Source organism: Aulonocara stuartgranti, assembly GCF_965226115.1.
Source record: "Aulonocara stuartgranti genome assembly, chromosome: 14".
Classification (NCBI taxonomy): Eukaryota; Metazoa; Chordata; class Actinopteri; order Cichliformes; family Cichlidae; genus Aulonocara; species Aulonocara stuartgranti.
The window spans coordinates 8,181,957-8,208,135 of record NC_138950.1 but is presented as its reverse complement, the minus strand read 5'-3'; the positions used below and the strand labels follow the sequence as shown (position 1 = coordinate 8,208,135).

The following is a 26,179-nucleotide window of genomic DNA, read 5'->3' as shown; positions in this document are numbered from 1 at the left end:
CTGTGCATGGGAATTTTAAGTAGCTGAATGTGAGAAGTTTTTCTGACTTAGATTTAAGTAAAGTGTGTTTATTATTTCTATAGAAGTTTTAAGGTAAATGGCCGCATTGTTGACTTTACTAATTGAGTGCAGTCTTCTGTAAATAAAGCCCTGACCCTTCAGTTAAAAAATGTAAATTGGGGGCTCTGGCTTAGTTTTGATCACTCATTCATTGCTGCGTGGCATGTCGGAAATGTGCTACATTTGTGGATTGTAGTTCTGGTTTGCCATAGCTGTTGGGCTTGTATTAAACTTAAGCCCCATGTATGACAGTGTTTATCCTGAGGGAAGGTGTTTGATCTTGCGCCTTTCTAACTTCTTCGTAGGTCCTGCTCAGGTTCCCATGATGTCTCCAAATGGTTCAGTGCCTCCAATCTATGTGCCTCCTGGATACATTTCACAGGTAGCCATTCATGCGCTATTTCCATCCCAGTGTTTCTGATTGGCATCTTATCATTCTGAGAGTAGCTTTGATATCTGCTTTCAATGCTATTGTTTTCCCCCCCTTAGATCATAGAAGAGAACGGAGTGCGGCGGGTTCTGGTTTTACCTCAGCAACCAGAGTTCCACCCAGGGGGGCACTCCCCTCTCCACCATCCTCCTCCACCACCCCATGCCCACCTGCCTGCCTTCATCCCACACCCTGCCATGATGCCCCCTCCACATCACCTGTATACAGGCATGGCAGGGGGCGTGGGCGACATGAGCTCCCAGTACATCTCTCAGTACCATCCAGCTCATATTTACCCAGAGCAGGGTGAGTTGGAGTCAGGAGTCCCTGGATATACTGTTATACTTGTTGTGTTGTTTGTTTTTGTATTTGTTCTCAGCACTTTATTTGGATAGGCTGGTTACACACTAATGGCATGAGTCAAGTCTTACTCTTTTAGTTGCTTAATCTAAGAGAATTACTTCACTTTCATCATGTGCATTTGCATGTCCATCTTATAAGAATAATGTTTTTGTGCCACAGTCTCTACAGATTCTCACTCCCAACATGGACGTCCGTCGTTGGTTCACAGAGATGACAGAACTAGCAAAACACATGAACGTCTGCAGAAGAAACTGAAGGAGCGTCAAGGAGGAGGGCAGGTGAAGGACAGCCCTCCCTCGTCACCACAGAAGTCCTGCAACAGTCCCCCAACGGTGGACATTCATAACGGTATTGGAGGGAAAGGGCTGGAGGCAGAGCAGGGGCAACTTAGGCACACAGTGTCCTCTCCTGACAAGCAGACAGGCAAGCGAAAAATTGGAGAGTCAGCAGGTAAGAGTATTAAAGGGTGGAGGTTTATCATAGGTTTTGGGTTTTAGCATGGTATTTGGGAAAACTAATAGCTGGGCAAAGGTGATACTATTTAATCAGTCACGTTTTAATGTGCAGGAAGAATAGTTTCACATTGTGACCTGATGGAGATTGCTACAATGTAGAAACAATCCACTACTAATAATGAAGCATATAAAAAACCGTTACAATATTTTTCAAGATCCAGTTAGAGAATCATTTTCACAGCTTAGAAATATCTGAATTCCTCACTTGATAGTTTTCTTTAAGTCTTTAAAGCTTAAGGGTAGTAACTAACAGAAGGTTGATCTGTAATCATTAATTTAAAAGAAGTTTGACATTTACAGAGTGATTTTGGTAGTACTGACACATCCTGTTTGTTCAGCACGTAAAAACAGTAGCTATTATTAAAGTATTTTAATAAATTGATTTACTTTTTTCTCTTCTTTCCTCAGTACTTGACAAGGAGGCGCAGGCCCTACAAGCGCTCTTGAGCACCATCAATAAACCAGAGGTTGGTGTTTGCTTCTTTCTTCTTCTTCTTTTTTTTTTTTTTTTAAATCTAATTAATGCAGTTTGCATGATTTTATGTGATTCCGTTAACAAAAAATGAAACTGTAATGATGCTACTATGTTGCATCATTAAACATTCTATTAACAACCTCAATGAATTATTACTTAGCATCTTACTAATGGAGTCAGACCTGCTGACTACCATCCATGTGGGGACTTTTATTCCCAATTGTGCCGCAGCATTTATACAAGTACTGAAAGGTTTGGATTTGCTCTGGGTTAAATACATTTTTCCCCTGGCTCTCACATAGTTAGATTATATACATGAGAAAGCCATTTGTTTTGCACCAAAATACATGATTAAATGTTATAGTTGCAAAATTATCTGACTGAAATATTCATACTAGATACTTTTTTTTTTTTTTAATCCTTTGAAATTGCTATTTTAAAATGGTGTTGGGTTCTCAGCTGCCCAGCAGCTTTGTAGATAAATGAAGACGAGAATGGCTGTTCAATAGCAGCTGGGTCAGAATTAGTAGAACTGCAAATAGAATTTGCTTGACCTTATAAGATAAGATTTGTCACCGTTGGTACCGTCTGAGCTCCTTGTAAAAGTAGCAAAAACAACTCGGTTGGAAATATAATAGATAAAGTTAACAGAATACTGGGGAAGTTCAGCTCTTTGCTGCCATACTGGTCCGTTACTCAACAGAGAGTCAAACTGCGGGAAGGAAAAGGACTAAGGTGGGCCTGCAGGGCAGAGGGGAGGAGGTACAGACTTGACCTGATTGAGTTCTTCCACATATGAATCCCCCCCCCTGCAGAGTAGCTCAACCTATTTTTAAATCTTCTCCAAACAGAATGGAAAAAAAATATCTTAGGGTTGCACAGCACATCCCTGCCAGAAGCTGAAAACCTTTTTCCCAATGCACTGTCAGTTTGCATATTTTGATCCCACACTCTTTTCCACTACCAAGCAATATGTTGGTTTTGGAAAATGCAAGAATAAGAAATGCTTATGTTTTTAAGACTTCTAAGCATGGCTGTTTACCAGCCATAACCAGTTTTGGTTCTGAGTTTTAAGGGTTGTAGGAAATTATTAATTTGACAGTATTTTAAGAGTCTGCAGATACTCTGAAGAAGGAATAACTTGATACTCATCCAATGTACTTTCTTGTGATAGGTGTCAGACATCGAGGCCAGAGGAGCAACAGTGAGCTGGAGTGCGCCCACCAAGCCAGAAAGTGAGAATGACAGCAAGGAGGATGACCCCAGCTTCTCAGAGCCTCTCTGCTATGATGTCTCCATCTCAATTAGTGGTAAAGATGGGAAGTACCAGAGCATGCACTGGTGAGTATAAGAAACATCCACAAGTTTTAACATCAGTTGTCATGACAAATTAAGCATAGACTATGTCCTTATCAAACTCAAAATGTGTTTTTTTTTTTTTCATTTTCCTTTAATGCAGTGGGGAAGAACTAAGTGCAACTTTAGAACTCCTTCGGCCAGCAACAGACTATCATGTCAGGTTGGTGCAACACTCCACCACCTCTTATTTCAAATCCAGATTTAGTACTCCTAGTAATAATGTATAAACATGTTTTTTTTTGTTTGTTTGTGTCATGCCCCCTCCCAGGGTCCAGGCGATGTGTAGCGGTTTACAGGGAAACCCATCAGAGGCTGTGAGCTTCACCACTTTAAGCTGTGAGCCAGATCCTCCCAATCCTCCCAAGAAGAACAGTGGGACCAAGAATTCTCTTTTACTTCAGTGGAAGGTAAAAGAAAAGACTGCCTGATGAAGCCACAGTTTTAAAGCTGGACATTAAGAAGCAGCAAGAATGTATGATATAAAAAAGATTACTAAATATTGAAACTACGATTTCTTTTGTGTTCAGGAATGATAGTAGGTGATAGTAATAAACGATGCACACATATTTGCCCCTTGAGGCGGAATAATGACGAAGAGTTAAGATCCCTGCACTTTCTATGATTACCTGATAATTATAATTACCTTCCCTTCACATTTGTTACCATGCCCCCATCAGTGTTGTACCACTTCTGTGTTTTCATTCAAACTGTTCTATGGTGAGGATTAATGCTAGTGGTTGCACAGACTACTAGTTAGTTGAAATATTAAAAACCTTTTTTTGTTTGCTTTTTTTTTTTTTATCTATAGGCTCCATGTGACAATGGTTCCAAAATTCAAAACTACATACTCCAGTGGGATGAGGTAATTTTTTTTTTTTTTTTTTTTTTATATCTCTCTAAAGAATTGATATTTGTGTTCAACTAGTATTCCAGTTTCTTAAGTGAAACACTTTGTTCATTAAAGGGGAAGGGCACTGGTGTTTATGAACAGTGCTACTATGGACCTCAGAAGCAGTACAAAGTGACCAAGCTTTCTCCAGCTTCACGATACTCTTTCCGCCTTGCAGCCAAAAATGACATGGGTACAAGGTAGGTGCATTAACGTCCTATTATCTCCTGAATGGCACCCTCCCTGTTGTCCGTTATTATATTGCTGTTTCTTCCATCCACTGTCTTCATCCATGTGTGTCTCTCACTGTGTTTCTTCTGTCTCTCTCTCCCATTCTTTCCCATCCACCATCTCTCTCTGCCCTCCCCAGCGAGTTCAGTGAAGTGGTGGACCTGTTCACCTCATGCAGTGTGCCATTGCCACCCTTCCCTCCAGAGCTGGAGATGGCGGGGGTGACCTGGCTGTGTCTGAAGTGGCAGAGGCCTGCTAGCTCTCCAAAGGAGGATGACATCTTTTATATTTTGGAAATGGAGGAGGAAGGCTCGGTATGTCTCCTGCGTAAACCTAAAATCATCTGATCATGTGAGATTGTAGCTCATGTATGAAACAGCAGTATATGCAGACACTGTTTTCTGTAAAATATTATGTTTTTCCCATCCACGTGAAGTGCCTCCCGTTAATGCATACAGGCTTATCTTAGACTGTTGTGTTTCCAGTTGTGTTGCCATCTTGAGTTTGTGAAAGAGTATAAAATATGTACATTTTCCACATTTTGTTGTGCTTAGACTTACCTTAATTCTTTGTCCATTGTGTCCTACTTCCGTTGGTGTTCCTAAGATTCGTTCTGTGCCTAATTGAAATAAATTAATATTAAACAGATGTAACAGTTTGTATTAGGTCTCACAGTTGATGATGTCAGAGTTGGAAAACTAAGCAGTGAGGTCAAAAAAACATGCCCATAGACTTGCAAGAAAGGGTTGACTCAATCCATGGATGAAGGAAAGGATACAAGAACATTTAAACAGTGTTAAGTACTCGAGAGTAGATGGTCTCCATTGAAGGTGGTTTCTCGTGCCTTTTAAAAATAATGGTAAATCCATCCTTAATCCTTAATCACAAGAGTCACAGCTACCGGTTAAAGGTTTAAAGAAAAATTGGAGCAAGAGGGCTTGGTAAGACAGGTAACACAGAAGCCAATTGATTTTTTTTTCTTTTTTTTTCTAGGTTAAAAAGTTGACATATTTGTAGCTTTGTTGCTTTTGCCCCTCAAAACGTAGTAGGTGGCGTGAACCAGACGAAAGCTTCCGTAATCCCTGCAGCTATTGCTCCTGCAGACCACTTTGCTTTCTGTGCTACAGTGGTTGTCTTGAAAGCCATTGCTCACCTGGTTGTTTTCCTCCTCCCTTTGTCATTTGTCTTTGTCTCAGGGATATGGCTTCCAGACAAGCTACAACGGTGACGAACTCTCTTTCACCATTAGGAATCTCCACAGGAGCACCAAGTACAAGTTTAGGGTAAGGGAGCCCAAAGACTGACGTTGGTCCTTTTGGTTGTACTTTAATTTGAAATAAATGAAATCATATCTTTTAAATGAAAATATTAAAAGAATGCAGATCATAAATGTAGAACTTCTGAAATTTATGCTCAGGGATGCAGTGAAGCATTCCTGTCCAACTTTTTGGAAAAATGTTGAGGTTAACAAATTCTGAATGAGCATGTATTTATTTGTTTATTTATTTTTAAAGCTTCAATATTTGATATGTTGGCTTGGGAATTATTTGCTGCTTATTATTATTATTATTATCATTATTATTATTATTATTATTAATAATATCAAGTGTCCCAATGATTTTTGAAAACAAGGTTGTGGAGTGTGTATGGAGAGGAACAGCTTTTAGGCGGGGAAGTTGCTGAGTTCAATGTTGACCCTGTGAGTCATCTGTTTTGCAAGATTCTGCTAGCAAAGCGGTGGGCAGCTGACAACATCAACAGGAAGAGCCAATGAGAACCTAGTTGTGCAAAGTGTTTGAGCTACACAAGTTTTTTGGGCCGGCAGTAATGTTAGAACCTTTGGACAAATAGTTGCCTGTGTCTTCTTCCCTATATATTTTTCTCTTTCACACATTCCCAGATTCCCAGTCTTTCCCATTCTCCCCAACATTATTAGTCTCCTATTTAATTTTTGAATGTTTACTAAAGAGTTTTGAGCTCAGAAAATGGGCAAAGATTAATAATTGGTTGAAATTAAACTGAAGATGTGACGCCTGCTTGAGATGTATGATCCATATCTTTATATAAAATAGTGTGTGTTCAATAAATCTGTAATATTCGTTTTTCTAAATATTTGTAGCGTGTTAGACGTCTTAAATGAGTTTTGTCTAAAACACAGTTCCATATCCTGTAAACGTTGTTTTAGTATTGATTACAGCAATTTGTAAATGCTGTTTAGCCTTGTTTGAGCAGGCCTGAAAGATATAGAGCCCACTTTTAAGAGGTTTACTGTGCCCTGTTAAACTAAACATTTCTCAGAGATGGCATCACCTCAGCTGTGACGTTAGTGAGTTCTTAGCTCGAATCCATCTTTAAAAATATCATTTTTGCCCAGCATTTTCACCGCAGACATCCAGACGTTCAGACATATAAACACCTTCCCAATTTCCCCAAAGCATCTTTGTGGTTGTTTCTACTACACTGGTTGTCCTCAGAAGGAAGTGGTGGGTTTCTGGTTTTGGTGCTAGAGGCAGCAGTGCTGATTGCCAAAACATATAGAAGACATTCTTTTAATTCAGGTGAACTGCTTTTGTGGTATTAACCTTTAAAAAAAAAAAAAAAAGGGAAAAAAGAAAAAGTTGATTACATAAGTTCCTCCATAAGACTGTATTTAACAAGTGTGTCATATTCAGTTTAGCTAAGTAGCTGTACTCCTAAACTGCATTTGCACTAGATCACAGGTGTTCAGTGTGTCTCCCCTCTCATAATAACTGTTATTTTCCTGCAGCAAGTGACAGTAACAGGTGCTATTTTTCTGCCCTGTGTTTCAAGAGCAAGAAATCCAAATTAATTAATAGACTGGTAATAGAATTTATAAGCTTTACTCACATGGCCATACAAATCCACACCACAGCATTGCAAAGCATGAAACTGTCAGAAAAGTATCACATAAACAAGCCGCCATATGGCTAAATGATAGAAATATTCATTAGCCATCTCAAGAAATCCTCAATTCCTCATTTCCAATTTTCCAGCTGCACATTGCGAAGGCAGGCTATGCACTGTGCAGGTTTGTTTGGTACAATTCGTGGATGAACGCTGCTCAGCGTGCTCACAGAGATTTCAATATTATAGCAGAAGCGGCAGAGAAATGCAAATCCCAATAAAGCTTATTGTCTCGTTTCATGATTGCCTTTTGAATTGAGAAGAATAAAACCTGTTTAGACACCACAAGCTCTGCAGAGTCATCTCTCTCATAATGTGCTATTTGCCTGAGGCCATTTTAGTTGCAGGCATACTGTTTACTTTGTCTCATGGATCTGGTTGGTGGTTATTATCAGGGAAAATAATGATCTTTATACACTTGGCCTCATTTACTACCTAGAGGGGAAAAAAGGATTAATTTCCTGATAGGGGTTTATTATTTATTTATTTCTGCATTTCTGCACCTCCTCCAGGTGGCGGCATACAACTCAGAGGGCAAGAGCAACCCTAGCCAGGTGGTCGAGTTCATCACAAAACCAGATATACCTGGCTGTCCCTTCAAGCCTGTCATCAGAGGAAGAGTCCTGCCCAACAGCTTCAAAATGGCCTGGGGTAAGTTTTCTTCTAGTTGCCCTTTTGACTTATTAAAACCTTTCACTCTTCATGTAGTTGACAGCCTGGCAAGTCCAGTTTGCAAGTTCATTTTTCTGACTGAGCTCTGCCTGGACCTATGTGACGGATGACATCCCAGGCTGTCTGTACTATAGATGATTGACAATTCTCTTCTCTTCAGACATAAGCATGAATCCTTCATACGCACACCTCACTGGACAAACACATCCATCACCGCTGCACGTGTCTGTGCTTCCAGATTTCAAAATGCCATTTAAAAAACATGTCTGCAGTTATGAAGATATTTTCAAATGTTTCTGTGCACTAAAATGAGTTTCAGAAGAAAAAACAAGGCAACATCCTTGGCCAATCATGCTTTAACTGAGATTATTCTAATGCCGAAATCAGAAATCAAATTTTGTAGATTCATAGCACACTTTTAAAATGAATTAATATATTTCAGGTGGATAAGTAGTCAACCCTTTTGGGGACATAATGATTTATATAGAAAAATAATTATTTTAATTATGTGCTTGTGTTAAAATTTAGAACCCCCTAAAGATGATGGTGGCTCAGAAATCACTAAGTATGTTGTGGAGCTTTCTGAAGGCACAAGTGGTAAGTTCCTCATGGTGACAGTAATAATTTACAAATTTAATAATATATGATTTCATTTATTGAAATAATTTTAATGTAATTAAAATGGTCTGTGCGTGCGTGTGTGTTTTTTGTTATGTTTTTTCCGCTTAGGCTCACCGTGGGGGCAGGTGTACTCGGGGCCAGCTCTGGAACATGTGTGTGAGGGCTTGAAGCCCGGCTGCTCCTACCAGACGCGAGTTTACTGCATGAGCGAGGGGGGGCAGAGCCCGGTGAGTCATTCAACGTCAGTACACGTGTGCACATGGTTGCGCACATAGCCTTGTGTTTCACCACAGGAATTCAGAGTTTGATGCATCAGTTACATATTTATTTGATTGCAGGGAGAAAAGGGAGGGTAAGGTATGGCTGTGGTTTTTTTGGGCGTTTTTTGTTTTGTTATGCTTTTTTTGTTTTTGTTTTTTAAATGATTTGCATACACGTGGACTGAGATTACTGTTAGAAACATTAGAAAATGTAACAGACACTTATTTATCTTATAAAAACTTTCAGAATCACACTAGGTGTTAGCCCCTTTTCCTGTTGTTGTTGTTATTATTATTATTATTATTATTATTATCATTATTATTATTATTTTGGTTATGAGTGATGCATTTCTGAGCTGTTATTCAAAGTGTTGTGAGTAAGCAGACAGTGATGATTTCATTAATTTGACACAAATGATTCTAGATATGCAATCTATTTATGGCAAGTTTTAATAGGAAATTGTCATTCAGTCAGTTGCTTATGTTGGATATTAGACTATGCTTCCTGGTGTGTAAGTACAAGACAAAGCCTGCTAATCGATTAACCCTCCCTGCATGTGTCAGAGAATGTTTTTCTTAATTAGTTCAGTTCACAGACGCTCTTCATTAATTTCTTCATCAGCTGTTTGTGCATGCATTTATTCAAGATGGAGCTGGTAAAGAAACATGAGTCATGGTGGCGAATTCCTGCTTTTTGGTGCAGCGCAATGTGACATAACACTCACATGGGCTTTTTTTTTTTCCCTTTGTCACAGAAGTTGAGTGTATAATTCACTTGTGAGGCAGTATGTCTAACTTTACCCATAAAGACAGCGTATTTTTCTGTATGCTCGTGTCCTTTGATCGATGCATTCACATTCGTCTCCTCTCCGGACTGCTGTAGCCTGATAAGCCGGTGAAAATGACAATCTGTGTCCTGTGTGTTTTGTAAGAGGAGAGAGTAAAGAGTGTGAAATTGTTATTTTCTGTGGGTCTTAATTGGTGTGTTGTCTTTACTTGCAAGCTGTCAGAGACCCTGCAGGTCCAGACTCCCGCAGTGCCCCCGGGGCAATGCCAGCCCCCTCGGTTGGTGGGCAAGCCCAAAGCCAGGGAGGTGCAACTGCGCTGGGGTGAGTCATTCCTCTCCAACTTAGATCTGTGTGGGATGCATCTCTGGCTTCTGTTGATGCATTTATTTGTCTTGTGAACAAACCTCAAAGCACTAATCTTTGATTGTACAGTTACTATTATTTTGCTGTTTGTGCATTTTAGCTTTGTTTATACACTGTTATTTTTCTTGGACAGTGCTTCTTTTTTTCTCCCAAAGTGTATTGATCTTTATAAATACTTGTTTGTACAAATTTCCTAGGTGTCCCTCAGGTAGACGGAGGAAGCCCGGTTTCTTGCTACAGTATAGAAATGAGCGGGCCACAGTCTGAGGAAAGCAAAGAGGTTTACCAGGGTCCAGAGCTGGACTGTTCTGTAGGAGGGTTAATGCCTGGCAAAACCTATAGTTTCCGGCTCAAGGCAGCAAACAAGGCTGGGGTGAGAGACTAATAATACTGAATAACACTGTAAGGGATTTAATTATTTTTTCCCAGTGTGCTTTGAACAGTCTCAATAAATACATTTTAAAAGTGTAATTTGGAAATTTCTGGTTGTATAAACTAGTTCTGTTCTTTTCATGTGAAAAGTTTGGCCCTCTTTCGGAGCGCTTTGAGGTTACGACTGGCCCCGGGGCCCCTGAGCAGTGCAAAGCTCCCTCCACCACATGCAAGTCCTCCAGCTGTGTTGTTGTGAGCTGGGAGGTAAGACTGGCTGCCCCAAGTAATGTGTTCAAAATTCAGTGTTGTATGCATCATACTCATTCATTTCTTGTTTGGGATCTAGGCCCCTCCTTGTAATGGAGCTCCGGTGACAGAGTTTCGTCTGGAGTGGGGAGCAGCTGAGGGTAGCATGCAGATTTGTTATAGTGGACCAGGCCTCAGTCATGAAATGAAAGGCCTACTGCCTGCAACCAACTACTTCTGCCGGGTGCAAGTGAGTGCTTCATTATTTCTGATTTTATTTCTCGATTTCTAGCCCCCCCCCCCCTTTTTTTTTTTCTTCAGTCTTCACCATGGTTAAAATAAAAGTCTAAAGCAGAATTATACATCATCTTTCACTATATAAAGACTATTATGCTATCTTATGACCTTATTTAAGTGTGATATATTCTCTGAGAATCTCATAATAATCCGAAGGACTCCCAGTAAAATGAATAATTTTAACTTTAATTTAATTTGAGAACATAAAGCTGACTAGGCCAGCACAGTAGGAAATATCTGAAACAGTTCTGCATCAGTTCCCTTATCCTTTGAGACACCACTTTCTGCCGGAGTGGAATAGTTCTTTTCAGGTTTTTTTTTTTTTTGTTTGTTTTTTTGTGGTTTTTTTTTTTAATGTCAGTACTTGTAATAATTTCTGCAGCGTTACTAAATGTCATCATTTGAGGTTTTCTCCAATTTTGTGGATGTTATCATTTGGATAGTTGTTTGGTGCATTTAATTTTTAGCATATTCTTGACTGAAGAGTAAAATTGTTTACGTTTACATTGGAACTCCATCTTGTGGTCAAACGTTAATGCTGCACAGGTGTTCTTCTACACCACAAGTGGTACTTGATATCAACTTCTTGGGCGCACTCTTGTTTCTTGTTAATAGGCTGTGAACGTGGCTGGTGTGGGTCCCTTCAGCGAGGCAGTGTTTTGCCTGACGCCCTGCACTGTGCCTGCTGCTGTCAGCAACATATACGTGCTCAAAGAGTCTGAGCTGCGAAGTTACGATACTCCAGTGGATGCGGATGAAGATGAGGAAGAGGAGGAGAGTGAGTCCCGGCCACAGCCGGTCTACTCTCCGTCCACCTGCCTGGGTATTTGCTGGGACCCTCCATGCGATCACGGCTCTGAGATCAATTCCTACCTGATTGACATTGGAGAGCGACAACCTATTGTTGTTGGTCCGGTCACCAAACACGTCATCCAAAATCTACAGCCTGACACCAGCTACAGGTTGGTGCAAGTTTTAAAGGTAGCATCGTAGTTATGCTACACCACTAAGAACTTTCCGGATGTAAGGCAGAAAGAGCAGTTTTTAAATTATGTCTCTGTGCTCATGCGGAATAACATGTGATACAAATTGGACACGCCATGCTTTTAGATTCACTTGGTCTGTGATGCTTTGTTCCAAAAGATGTCAAAGGGGACAACTTGGGCAGATGTAATTGGTTACATCTGTAAACCTTGTCTATTGTGAAGAGGGCTGGCAACTGTTTAGAAAGCAGTTGGGTTCCAGACGAGACATCAAACATTTTTTTGTTGTCTGGATATTTGAATGTGTTTTATTATTCTAAACGAGACAGAAATACTGACAGAGTTCATGGATTAACATTTTAAGAGGGACTGAGATGAATGAATTTGTTGTCAACTTTTAGTGAATTTGTACAGAAAATGTAAAATCAAGGGCATAAAGGTCCTCTGGTTGTCACTGCAGTGTTTTACTATACCTTTCCAGCTCTCTGGTGTCATGTCTTCTTCTTCTTCTTCTTCTTCTTCTTCAGGATTCGAATCCAAGCCCTTAATAGCCTGGGAGCAGGCCCCTTTAGTCACACCTTTAAGCTGAAGACAAAGCCCCTGCCCCCACAGCCCCCCCGCTTGGAGTGCACCGCCTTCAGCCACCAGACCCTCAGGCTCAAGTGGGGTGACGGCCCAGCCAAAGCCACCTCAGATGCCCTTCAGTATCAGCTGCACATGGGGGACAAGAATGGCAGGTTAGTCGGTCATTATTCAGGTGGGAGAAAGCGATCTGACAAGAGATAAACCAATAAGAAGGGAGACTGGAGTTTGAGCAAAAGCTGCAGATAACTGTATTCAGGAGGGCGGGGTGATTGAAAATAAAGCAGCAGACAAATTGCGTTGGAAGCTGAAGGAGACAGGAACTGATGATATGCCTTTTGCCACTCTGTAGTTTCAGATAGAGAAGTCACTCATGCCATTTGCTTTTTCTAATATTTATCCTTTGCTCATTAAATCCTTTCTCTTTTTCCATGTTCCTGTCATTGCAGATTTATATCCTTGTATAAAGGACCATGCCACACACACAAAGTCCAGAGGCTTAATGAGTCTACCTCTTACACGTTCCGCATCCAGGCCTTTAATGAGGCGGGCGAAGGGCCCTTCTCCAATGTTTACACATTCACTACCCCACGTTCTCCTCCAGCTCCTCTGAAAGGTACAGTGCCACATTTTTTTCTTTCTGTCCTAAGCATTAAACAGTTCCTACTATCTTTACAGACACTCACTGCTTGACACTGTGTGCTCATCCTTTAACCTGAGGTGACCCAAACTTGACTTGCATTTGAGTTAGACCAAACTGCCAGAGATTCACTCGCCTGCTCTCATCAAAAGTCGTGTAGATCAGCTCTGTGGTCTGGTCTCTGCCAGCCTCTGCAGAGCCTCTTTTGATCCTACGCATTGAAGTCAGTAATGAGGATGTAGGCTTTATTCTCAGTGCGGCACCTCTTTTGAATCAAGCAGTCATGTGCCAGATTGTCAGTGTTACTCAACACTGCTGGTCTCCCCACACAGTGAAGTGGACTCTCAAATATAGACAGTTTGAATTTAGACAAGCCATTTCAGCATTGAGTTTAACGTCTGATATCACAAAGGCACAAAAGACTAAAATGCTACTTGCCGCTCCATCTCTTCACGCATTACCAGGCCACTTTCAACCAGTCCAGTACAACCACGTATTTTTTTATTGTTTTTGCTCAAATTGCCACCTACCTAAGGAACAGCGTGACTCACAGTTAGGTACTCTGCTAATGGGGGAACAATCACATTAAGTTCTCTAAAATGCACTTTTTTTTTTATCCATCGGCTTGAGTCACTGTTCATATAAAAGCAAGTACTCTTGTATTAAAGCTAGGAGTGTCTGAAGAAGTTCCATTTTCAGAAATCCCCCAAAGCTCGCATTCAAAGTGGGAGTTTACTTCATGTTTGAAAAGTGTTTGGGAACTTTGATGTCTCTTACTATTTTGTCAACAAAGCTACATCCCGTTATTTTGCAGAATATGCATTATGCGGGGTTCACTTCAAATGGTGTTTTGGTTACTTTAATCCAGAGAAGCCTTTTTACACATCTCCATTGCAGTAATGTACCACCCTTCAAAGGGAATCTAAGATAAATAGCAGTTCAGTTTACCTGTGTTTAAATGAAGCCATTTTAGCCTGGATATAACCACCGGTAGCGTTTTAGATGTTGAGTAGCCAGAATTGACCGTGTTTGGACCTGAGGGAGGACTTGGATCAGTTTGCAAAGCAGGCTACTGTTATAAACTGTGCTAATTGCAAACACACATGGCTGCTAACTAGTGTTAAGTAACACACTAATAAAATACCAGATTTTAATCTTCAAAACTCAAGTGCAATTTGTTGCAGACTTCTTGGACAGGCACACAGCAACACTGCATTTATTGATTATTGGTTAGATATTTCACTCACATTAAAGTTGCCATCAAGGGGAAACTGTGTCAGGCTCTAAACATGTATTTAAATGCTCTAAATCTGGCCATTTAACATGGGAGTCCATGTGGATTGACTGCAGTGTTTGATATTTTAGCACTGGCCTAATTTTTTTTGATGCAGAGGGTGTTGCATGTGTGTACCTTTCTAATGCTGTCAGTGATGTTTTGTTGTTTTTTTGTAGTTGGGTTTTTTGTGGGGTTTTTTTTACATTTCTATTAGTCTATTTTAAAGCAGTTAAATGAGTAGTCGCCTGTATTGCTTGTCTTCATCACAGCTCATTTTTTTCCCTCTTTCATTTCCAACTTCACCCTCCAGCCCCTAAAGTGGAGCGTCTGGATGATAACTCCTGCGAAGTCACGTGGGAGGCCCTGCCGCCTATGAAGGGGGACCCAGTAATCTACAGCTTGCAGTGTATGATAGGAAATTCAGATTTTAAACAGGTACAGATGTTGTCGTGTTAAGGTTTTGTACCCCTCCTTTGTGTTTTATGTCCTTCTGTGTTACCTTCATGTGACCCACCATTCATCACAGTGGCCTTTTTCTATGCAGAGTGGGATACAGATGGATCCCAGGGCCTTGATGCTTTTGCTGTGGCTTTGCAGCACTCTGTATTACTCACCGCTGGCTTTAAATTGCCCATTATGCAAAGGTCATTGATCCATGAGGTATACCAGGTGTCTAACCCCTGCCACCACATTCATCCCTCTCAATGGCCTGTGGCCATGTTAACATGAAATAATGGTCTCTGCAGGCTTATGCTAATCTCACCAAATCGTATATGGCAATTGAATCGGGACGCTGAAATATATGGCTACCATCCCCCTTTGTTTCCCTCTTTGTCAGTCTTGGTGGCTTGGATTCAAAGCCCATATTTAAGAAAGTAATTTTTGTATCACTGCTAGTTTGACATCCAGTATTTAAATAACACTGCTCATATCCTCCTCCTGTAATTTTGTGTGCAATTGTTTTTAATTTTGATTTTATGTGGTGGGCTTAATTAAAGTTTAGGCTTCAAATGAAACGTTTGTTCACTCATTAAAGAGAATCAAAGAAAGTGTCACTACGGCAACCAAGCAGATCAGGTTCACGAGGTCCTCTAAAAACTTGTGGGTGTGTCAGCTGGACAGACGGCTGAGGCAGATGGCTTTCCACGTCTTCCAAGGCGAAAAAACAGGACAAGTCTAATGAAAAGAATCAAAAATACTCTGTCAACTGGAAAAATAATAAAAGTTAAAAGAGATACAAGTGTATTTTCATTATTTCTGTCACTGAAGTTACTCAGAAAGCAGTAAGAAAGATGAATTTTCATCTTCATTGTTCAGTACAGCTTCTTGCTTCATGTTTTCTATAATTTTATATACTATTTTTAATCTCTTCCTCTCTCCTGTTCTCAGGCTTACAAAGGCTCTGCCACAACCTTCCATGTTCAGAACCTGCAGCCCAACAGTGACTATCGTTTCCGAGTATGTGCTATCAGGCAGTGCCAGGACGCCCCGGAGCTGAGCGGTCCCTACAGCCCCACGGTGACCCTCTCCTCCCAGCGGAATGATGCGGCGCTGGCCAGCAGCGCGGTCAGCTCAGGATCCAGGATCGGCACAGAGTCCACCCGAGCCAGACAGAGCCTGAGCGACGAGCAGTGCGCTTTCCTCATCCTCATGGTTTTTGCCGTCATCGCCATCCTCATCGCTTTTGTCATCCAATATTTTGTCATTAAATGAGCAGTCTGCACCCCCCAGCTTCAGGGTTATAGCTTTACTCTTCCCTGCCCCTCTGTCTCTCTGTTGTTTTGTATTCTTTATTTTGTACTTACTATTCTCCAGTTTCAACGGAGTAATTGCATTAGCCGAACTGGGGCGCAGCAGGAGGATGGGCGGGTGAGTGGGCGCTAAATGGAAGTTATAAATTGAGGATGTAACGTCTCATTTGGCACCTGTGATACCTTCCTGACTCTCCTTCCTCTGTCTCCCCGCTCCAAGGTTGTGGTATCTGTTGAGTCCAAATGCCTAATCCATCACGATTAGCTTCCTGTGCAAAAGGAACTCAGAAAGCATAGGGATAGGGTTTGCTTTGGGGAAGGGCTGGGGAGAAGTGGCGAATATATATAAAAATGTATAGAAATAGTCATTTATATTTCCATTTAAGTGTCCAGTAAGAAACAGTTTTTTGATAGATGTGTTCCAAAAATAGTCTGTAGGTGTAAACCTATGTGCTATTTGATCCTGGGACCTGGTGGGCCAGTGTTTGCACAGTGAGGTGTGTCCAGATGTGTTTACTGTATGTAGTTAGTGCCACTGCAGTACACGGCTGGGAATGCCTCAGGGCCACACGAAGGGACGTGATTCCCCATGCTGGAGTTTGTTCGAGAAGTCTAGGGAAAGAAGAATCTGAAGAGTTAACCTTGTTCACATTAGTAGGGCGTTCATTTAGCACTTTCCAACCTTTTTGATGTTTAAGAATGTTTAAGGATGCAAAAATGACTGGAGAAATGTTAGTATATTTTTGTACAGTGAAGATCTGTAAGTTTGAGGGGGAAAAAAATGCTCAGTATAAAGTTAGAAAACAAAAACCAAACTAACAGTGAATTCTAATTATTTTTACTATCATATAGTTATACTGTAGCTTGTTTTTACAATCATGCAGCTGCTTTACTCTGAGATATTGTTGTTCAGCACAAAAAATGTATGCTTTCTCGTATGTTCTGTTTTATTTCGTTCTCCCCGGTAATTGATTTTGCACCTTAGTGAAAGAAAACCTAGACTGACTGCGTCTTGGTCTTGTGATGCATTTTATAGAACACACTTTGAGATTGTGAAAGCCCTTCATGTGTTTTGGGTGTTTTTAAAAGTTGTTGAATCACATGACATGTCACTGAAACAGCTAATCAGCAAAAATGAAAAAAAATAAATAAATAAATAAAAAAAGGATTTAAAAAAAGAAAACCAGAGGGAAAAATATCACAAGTTGTTTCAGAGGCCTTAATTGGAGAGGAAAAAAACTTTGGGAGATTTTTTTTTTTTTTTTCTTAATTTCTCTTCAGTTCCTATGGTTTTCTTTTAGTGTTAGAAAACACTACAATGTGTTTCATTTTACTTTTGCAAAATTCATTTGGTGTTTAGTAAACATGTATAATCATGAGAGAAATGGAAAGTAGTTGTATGTATTAAATTTATTTTGGTTTCTGTTTTTTCAAGTCATACATGTGTGAAGTATATTTTTTTATGATATTGAAGTAATATAAGTTAATACTCTCCAGAACATTAAAAGAAGAAAAAAATCCTGTCATGAATCATTGAAAGCTGAAACAAAATGTGTTATGTACTTCCTGTGAATCTAAATTTGCCTTTTCTCTGTGTGTTAAGTATTTCTAACAGGTTGCTAAGCTGAGTTTTCAGTGGTAATCTGGCTGTAGAGTCTAGTGATTGGTTTTGGGCAGATAACTGCTGTTGCAACTTTCAAAATGAAATGCAGGTACCTTGCAAAACATCCTGGATAATTACATGATTTGGTCCTTAAGACATTCTGCAAATGTCTCCTCTTTGTCATTTAAAAAAGAAGAAGAAAAAAGATTCAAAATTCCTATTTTTGATAGCAATTGCAAAGCGTGCCATTTTAACACCTCTTCACCCGGGGGCTTACTACCTTTGGCTGGGGAGATTAACAAAATGCTACAAAAATGAGTAAAATATGCACAAAACAGACCATTTTTATGTAATTTTAATGTTTGCAGTTACCTCATACACCGTACATTCCAAAATGAAAATTTGTTATACTATACATACTACCAGACATATCACTTTACAATGTTCGTTATGGGAAAAATGTATAATCATAGATATGTATCTAAAGTGTATCTGTATAGTCATGATATCTACAAAGGATCCATGCACAATAAAAGATTTATAATTCTTTGTCCTGCTTCAAGTTTGTACATGTGAGTGTTTGATTACCTATTTGTGCACAACATGACTTTGGCAGCACTTGTTTCTGAACGACTGGCTTGTGTTTGAGGGAGGGAAAGAGCACCTCAACACCCTTCTTTATATCTCCTGATGGTTATAAAAATTTGATCAGTAAAGAACTGCTGCTTCTCTGGTGGTAAGGGTGAAAATCTAAATTTCAATGCTGTTCTAGCCACATTCAAAAAAGAAGCAGAATTATGGGAAAAGCTATAAGGGACTATATTTAGATTGCTATACCCTCCTTAGTGGCCGAATAGTGTAGTGGTTAATATATTCATTGGTTAGAGGCCTGGATGACACACCAATCGCTAGGAGGGTTGCATCAGAAAGGACAAAAAGAAAAAAGCCCAAACAAACCTGGATCCATCCACTGTAGCAACACCTTGTGAGTGAGCGATCAGTCGAAATAACAGTTCAGACTCCTCCTTTTGCCTTGAACTGCCTGAATTCTTAGTGGCATCGATCCAACAAAATGCTGGAAACAATCCTCGTGAGATTTTGGCCCATTCTAACATCATCACACAGTTGGTGCAGATTTGTTGGATCTCCTATTTCAATGCATCCCAAAGGAGCTTTATTAAATTGGGGTCTGGTGACTGTGAGGCAATTTGAGTACACAAACTCCTTTTCACATTCACAAAACCAGATTCGGGTTGTTTGAGGTTTGTGACATGGCACATTGTCTCTGTGGAAACAGCCATTAGAAGATTACAGCTACACTGTGGTTATAAAGAAAAGGGTGTGCTCATCAGTGAACCTCTGGTTGGCTGTGGCATTTAAAAGATTCTCACTTGGCACTAAGGAACTCAAAATATGCCACGAAAACATTCCCCACACCATAGCACAAATTCTGACCTGAATGTTGCAGCAGAAACTAAAACGTCACCATTCGATGTTTTTCTAGCCTTTTATCGTCCAGCTTTGTGAGTCTTTGTAAATTGTAGCTTTTCTATTCTTAGCTGCTGTAGCCCATCTCCTTCAAGATGTGACACGCTGTGCATTCAGGGATGTTTTTCTGCATACTTTAGCTGTAGTAAGTGATTATTTGACTTACTGTGGCCTTCCTGTCAGCTAGAAGCAGTCTGGCCATTCTCCTCTGACCTCTGACAAGGCATTTTGCCCAGAGAGCTGCAACTCACTGCTTATACCCTCTTCTCTTTCTTTTATCATCCTCTGTAAACCCCAGACGTAATTGTGTGAGAAAATTCCAGTAGACCAGCAGTTTTTAAAATACAGACCAGCTCATCTGGCGCCAACAATAATGCCACATTTCAACCACTAAAATCACATTTCTCCCCTATTCAGATACTCAGTTTGAACTTTAGCACCTCAGTGCCAAAATGCATTGAGATTGTGGCATGTGATTGGCTGATTAGATGTTAACATCTCTAATGAAATGGTTGGCGACGGTATTTACAGCTAAATATAAAAACAGAAAATATTAAAAAGATTAAAAGATTACAAGTTTATTAACATTCTTCAACGTCCTGATTTTTTTATGTTTATAATTCTATCGTATAAAACATCATAAAATATAATAATAGGGACACTGAAGCTCAGTGTAGTGTGTGAAGTTGTGGACATGGGGGACTTTTTGTTCTCTGCACAAACCTACCTAAACAATACAACTAAAAATGGCGTAATTAATGAAGGCGAAAGCGTGCTTACTCATCTCGGTTGCCGCATTGTGGACAACATTGGCTGCTGTTGAAAGATGGATTGGAAACCCTTTCAAAACAAGCAAACGAGGCCTCCCTGTGACAGCGCAAACAATGATAGAGGAGAGAGCTTCACACTGACCCTTTCTTAGGTCCGACTGGTTCATCTGGTCATGGGCCAGCTCAGTGTAAACACACAAATACACCCTTGTGTCAGTGTGTCTCTTTTCTGAAAGGTTCGTCGAGTTGTAATGGATGTGGTGGCTGTGAACCAACAGAGCGAAGCAGCGTGGGGATAAATGTTAGCTTGGAAGAAATATCAGAAAACCGGTGTTTCAGGAAGTGAAAGTACCCCTCTGCTCTCATGTCTGCAATTAACTTCTGGAATGTAATTTTCCACAAGAATCAGGACAGTTCAATTCACATAGAGGTAGCAGTTTTCTAATATTCATACTTATCAGCACTCTCCAAAGCCTTGAAACGGTCTCTAAACCTTATGGATTAGTGGGACGTGGAGTCAAGAACTGAGGTCAATACCCTCTGGAGGTCACCCCAAGTTAAACTTTTGATTCTTCTATTAAAAATCCTAACTAAGCAGAAAAGTCACAGAAGAAAAACCCTTCGCTGTCCCTTCTTCACCTTCGTTGTTGAAGTTTAAGGTTTGTTAGAACAAGCCTGAGATGATACCTAACTCAGAGAAAGATGGGGCTGGTGGACAGCGGAGCAGATAAAGAACATATTTTTCAGTCACTACTTCCAAACAGCTCAGCAAACGCACACTGACTGTCGCATGAATCACTGAATTAAGAGCAATTTTTATATGTTTATGTCTTGTGGGTTTATGTTCAATCCAGAATAATATCATCCTCCGTCTTTTGCCTTTTACCATCATCTGTCCTGTTGTCATTTGATTATAAAGATTACCCAGGCACAGACACACAAACAACAGACACCCATGCTGTTACTCCTGGACTCCTGAGGGTGCTGTGGAGGAGGAGCTCCTTTCTTCATCTCTCACAGCTCAACCAGTTATTGAGCACCAGGACAGGCTCTGCCACTTCAATGCAAACCTCCTGCCACCGCTGCTCTCCTTCGGCTCACACAGAACCACAACAGGGACTGCAAAAAGTTTCAACTTTGAAAGATCTCTCCATTTGCGAGGTACCAGCACCAGCAAAAATCTATTTTACACCATTAAGTTTCCTTTTAAGGTTTAATGCATCGTACTAGTTGGTTTGCATGACTTACTATAACCTGCAGTGCTTTATTTATTATGTTGTTTTGCGTAAATCTTGTATTTATTTTTGTTAGAGTTTAGTTTTATATTTTTCATTGACATGTGGTGCAATGCTTGAAATCAGTCTGCATTTTCATTACCATCAAGTGTCGTTGTGGCATTTTTATTATGTGCAGTGAGTTTATTTATGATTTATCCAAATTCAGTATTCATATTATGTCTGCAGTAATGAAAAGTCTACGGCATTTGGTTTGGTTCTTTAATATGTCATTTTTGTCTTGTCAGTGGGTCCCTGAAACCAGATTTTTGATCTTTACTGTGCCAGCACCTAATGAAATTGGCATGCCCTGGTCAAGACCTCATGCTGGTGGAGCAGAGGACATGGACAACATAGATGACCACCACTACGAGGGTTCCCTGTTCCCCACCTCCACCCTCATCCCTGTCACTGTCATCTGCATCCTTATTTTCATTGTCGGGGTGACAGGCAATACCATGACCATCCTCATCATCCAGCGCTTCAAGGACATGAAGACTACCACCAACCTCTATCTATCCAGCATGGCAGTTTCTGACCTCATCATCTTCCTGTGCCTGCCATTTGATCTGTACCGCCTGTGGAAGTATGTGCCCTGGCTTTTTGGGGAAGTCGTGTGCCGCTTATATCACTACATCTTTGAGGGCTGCACTTCGGCCACGATCCTTCACATCACGGCACTGAGCGTCGAACGCTATCTGGCCATCAGCTTCCCCCTCCGAAGCAAGGCGGTGGTGACCAGACGCAGGGTCCAGTACATCATCTTTGCCCTGTGGGGTTTCGCCTTGGTCTCTGCAGCTCCCACGCTCTTCTTGGTAGGGGTCGAGTATGACAACGAAACACACCCAGATTACAACACGGGGCAGTGCAAGCACACCAACTACGCCATCATCTCGGGAAAGCTGCACATCATGCTCTGGGTGTCCACCACATACTTTTTCTGCCCAATGCTCTGCCTCATCTTTCTCTACGGCTCCATCGGGTGCAAGTTATGGAAGAGCAAAAATGACCTGCAAGGCCCCTGTGCACTGGCCCGAGAGAGGCCACACAGACAAACAGTCAAGATCCTGGGTGAGTAAGAACATTTGCATCAATGCAGAAAGTATATATCTCTGGTATGCTGAATCCCAGCAGAGCACGCACATTTTTACAGGTTCTAAAAGTGTCACATTTTGTACATCAGAGAGATTTTTAAGAATTAGACAGCCACCTGTTCCAGCACTGTGACTCAGTCTCACATTTGCCATCTGCAGATAAACGTTTAAATAATAATTATCACTGATTTCGCACAAAACGGTGGCATTTAATGTATTCCATGATCTTCATATTCTGCTTTATCTGCAATAGTATATAAAGGTGTTTGAATTTCAATTACGAAACATGTAAAAATCATTGTCTAGAGCCAACAACAGGGCAAAACAGCCTGAAGTAACTGTCTCCAAATCATTTAAAAACACCTAAATTCATTTAAATGAGACCAGCTCCTTAACTTTTTGTTGATTTTACAGCTGATTACAGGAGGAGGGAGCTGCTCTTTTTTCCAAATTCAGTGTAACCTTTCAGGACAGACAAGAAAACAAAAAAAACCCAACACTTTTTTCAGGAAGGCATCAGTTTATATCATCAGTCTCCCTTTTTATTGCTGCTGAGGCCAAACAGCAGACACATTGGACACGTGTGAATTCAGGTTTTCTCTTTTCCTGCACTGCCTTTGCCACAGCATTTGCCGCACATGTCGGTGAACTGATTTAAAAGCCAGTAGTTTCACCTTAAAAATATATCATTTGCTCTTGTTTTACTTCTGTCTTGATCAATAAAAAGCTGGTTCCATGTGTGCTGCTGTTGATACCAGCTGGTTAATTACTCTATTTTGTCTGGAGCTAATCACGTCCTGCCACTGCAAATATATTTGCTTTAATTTGCAGTTCTGGTAGACTGTGCAGGAAACTGTTTTACAGTTAAAGACCCGGGCCAGGCCTGTCCACATTAACTAAATGTTTAATCATGGTGTATGTATTAGGATATAAATGCAGTTCATTAGCTGAGCATACACTGTGCAGAGCTCACGTCATCAAACACAATGCCATTTGTATCCACTGAATCCCAAATTGGACTGTCACCATGAGGGACCTGCATGAATCAGCCTTATTGGAAAATTCCATGCAAGGTTTTTTTTTCATTTTTTAACATCTCAGGAGTCTCACACTAAATCTACAATTAATGTCTTACATTTATGGATAACTGTCATTGTTAATTTAGGAATATTTAGGCCGATGTGAGCTACATCCGCTTCTATTTTTATTATTGAACAAACAATCACGGTCTTCACAGAAATTGCTCCACCATTACAAGTTTATAGTAATTTATTCTGCAGGGGCTTCGTGATCAATACTGGTGACTCAGTGATTACCTCACCCACTGTTTCTGACTTTGCTCTTTGCTGGATGTGTGGCGTGTTTTCTTCTCGGCAAAGCTTTCTGCTGCATATGCGCTCTAATTGGCCTGCTTACGTAAAAATGTGACTTCATTGTTGGAGCCAATTACAGTCTCCAGTCACTTCAGGGAAGAAGGAGAGAAGCTCTTTTGATTTAGCTGTAATTGCCGCTGGTCATTAACAAATGTCAAGGGTAAGCGTAGACCACAGATCTGAGAATACTTAAAGATCCCGAAAACCAATTTTCTTAATCAGCTTCTCGTTATAAATGAGCTCAACATGAACACAATTGAATTACTCCAAGTAAGTTGGATGCTTTTTTTGCCACACGAGTTTTCTATATTTGTATGTACTATTTCTATTTTGGTCTTCTGAAAAAAAGGCTTTGCTGTAACACGTCAGATATATCAGTGCACCAATCTGAAATGATTGCTGCCATTCATAAAATCTGATCCAACTACTCCCACACAATGAAGCAGAGTAGCTGAGTGTTATGAGAATTTTACTATTTTTAGAACTAAAGATGGGTTTTTTTCCCCCTTTTCCAATCACATATTTAAGTTTTGCTCATTCATTCACAAATATTCAAGGAGTTTATTCATACCTGCTAATATCTTCATGTCTCTTGTGTATTGGGCAGGAATCAGAAAACAAACGGAGGCATATCTGTAAAAATAATTAACTAATAAACACTGAAACTCTCTACCCACCCGGATACCAAAACAGATAATGTGCCAGTGTGCTTTTTTATTGCCTTATTTTTTACTAAAGAAACACTGGATGCATATCTAAAGCAATGTTTTACAACACTCGTCTGGAACGCTCGGTTATGTGCTGAGACTTATGGAGACCCATAATGCTTCAGTAATGTTATGGCAAATCTTATCTGCAGGCAGTCATTAACGCTTGCCTGCGTATTAACCTCATCATCAGGACAAAACAGGAAGTTAGACAGCTGTATATAAATTAGTGTAAAATAAATCAGTATAACATCAACAAAATGTTTTTAACTGGTTTTTAAAGGAGTCCACAGTCAGCTAAAAATAACTGTAATAGGAGACAGTTCCTTAGTGCCAGCGATACCTGTCTGCTTATATAACTTTTATGAAACTAATTTATCCCTCCAAACTTTCCCTCTCAGTGGTGGTGGTGCTGGCCTTCATCATCTGCTGGCTGCCGTACCACATCGGCAGAAACCTCTTCGCCCAGGTGGACGACTACGAAACAGCCATGCTGAGCCAGAACTTCAACATGGCCTCCATGGTTCTCTGCTACCTTAGCGCCTCCATCAACCCCGTCGTCTATAACCTGATGTCTCGGAAGTACAGGGCCGCGGCCAAGCGGCTCTTCCTGCTGCACCAGCGGCCCAGGCAAACCCGCGGTGGCCAGAGACAGCTCTGCGTAATAGATCACATCTCCACCCTGAATGAAAGCCTTACAGGGGTCTGAGAGGAGTCAACACATAATGAGCACTCACAAGCTTGTTTGACTTCACTGCCAGGGGGGAATCTGCAGGTCTCTTTAAAGTTCAGGGGGTTAGGAGTCGAGAAGGCTTGTAGAGGAGAAATGCTCTGTTTTTTTTCAATGGTGGAGGCAGGGGGTGACAGGGCTGAGCGCTCCGCTGCGCTTCAATGCAAAAATCACATTTCTTACTTCTCAATGACATTCTGTTCACGGACACACGATGATGATGTTCTGCCATGTCGCATTATCATTTTTGTCAATTTACAGTCCATTTGCAGTCTTCCTGCCTTAGTCATACGCCCCTCATGCAGAAGTATTTACCTCTGCATTGTGCGCTGCTACACGTTTTTCTAGCTCTTTATTACACACATCATTTCAGCTCACAAGTACCGAGTAATCTCTCTTTGTTAATGACCAATGAAGGTTGCCACATCTGAATGTTCATGTGAAATTTTTAATTGTAGCTAACTATAGTCTGCTGTAAGATTTGTTTAATCAATGGTGAGTAACTGTTATCTTAATAAAACAACAACAACAAAAAACAACAAAAACACAAAAAATGAAACCTATTAGCTGAGGGCTATTAGATGAGCAGATCTGACATTGTGTATGGAGTGTGTGTGTGTGTGTTAATGGAGCATACATTCGATAAAAGCAGATTAGTATGAAAATGGGGCACTTGCTGTCTGTGTGTGTGATACCACCTGAGTCTTGAGGCTTTGGGTCTGTGTACGTGCCGGTCATCACATGTAAGATGACGTGGCTATTATATTAAATGGACCCTGAGTTAGATTTACACTGGCAGGCAATGTCCCCACATCACCATATTCAAAGTAATGGCTGCTCTAAGTGCATTTCAAAGAGGAAAAAAGATATTAGGTTGTCAGCAGTAGCGGAGCTTATTGCTTTTATTGCTTCCACTTGCATAATCTTGGCACATTGTACAATTCTTCTTGGGGTTTTGGATTAGAAATGGCACACTTTTGTACCTCATACTCTGTGGAAAGAAAGGTAATGTCAAAGTTATATATTTCAACCTGAACAATGT

The 26,179-nt window shown here is 40.6% G+C and overlaps 2 protein-coding genes across 5 annotated transcripts in view; both read left to right on the top strand.

The window, feature by feature from the left end:
* fndc3a (fibronectin type III domain containing 3A) overlaps positions 1–18,251 on the top strand; it is a 47,196-nt gene extending 28,945 nt beyond the window's left edge. For 3 of the 4 annotated variants that reach the window (XM_082503274.1, XM_082503273.1, XM_082503272.1), the window contains 23 exons: positions 366–442; positions 550–796; positions 1,013–1,303; positions 1,777–1,835; positions 3,018–3,184; positions 3,303–3,362; positions 3,471–3,609; positions 4,011–4,064; positions 4,167–4,291; positions 4,462–4,636; positions 5,519–5,605; positions 7,760–7,898; positions 8,448–8,516; positions 8,649–8,767; positions 9,804–9,909; positions 10,149–10,324; positions 10,474–10,587; positions 10,670–10,819; positions 11,482–11,828; positions 12,377–12,586; positions 12,881–13,047; positions 14,658–14,782; positions 15,737–18,251. In XM_082503274.1, the coding sequence (XP_082359400.1) occupies positions 366–442; positions 550–796; positions 1,013–1,303; positions 1,777–1,835; positions 3,018–3,184; positions 3,303–3,362; positions 3,471–3,609; positions 4,011–4,064; positions 4,167–4,291; positions 4,462–4,636; positions 5,519–5,605; positions 7,760–7,898; positions 8,448–8,516; positions 8,649–8,767; positions 9,804–9,909; positions 10,149–10,324; positions 10,474–10,587; positions 10,670–10,819; positions 11,482–11,828; positions 12,377–12,586; positions 12,881–13,047; positions 14,658–14,782; positions 15,737–16,060 (3,527 nt within the window). In that variant the 3' untranslated portion in view covers positions 16,061–18,251. The remainder of the gene's footprint in view (positions 1–365; positions 443–549; positions 797–1,012; positions 1,304–1,776; positions 1,836–3,017; positions 3,185–3,302; positions 3,363–3,470; positions 3,610–4,010; positions 4,065–4,166; positions 4,292–4,461; positions 4,637–5,518; positions 5,606–7,759; positions 7,899–8,447; positions 8,517–8,648; positions 8,768–9,803; positions 9,910–10,148; positions 10,325–10,473; positions 10,588–10,669; positions 10,820–11,481; positions 11,829–12,376; positions 12,587–12,880; positions 13,048–14,657; positions 14,783–15,736) is intronic. The other variant, XM_082503275.1, reaches the window with a different exon arrangement.
* Positions 18,252–21,538: 3,287 nt separating this feature from the next.
* On the top strand, positions 21,539–25,116 carry mlnr (motilin receptor; the record flags this gene model as incomplete). The annotated part of the gene is made up of 2 exons (XM_082501692.1): positions 21,539–22,304; positions 24,809–25,116. The coding sequence occupies 2 exons, from the start codon at positions 21,539–21,541 to the stop codon at positions 25,114–25,116; spliced, it is 1,074 nt and encodes a 357-aa protein (XP_082357818.1).
* Positions 25,117–26,179: the final 1,063 nt, after the last annotated feature.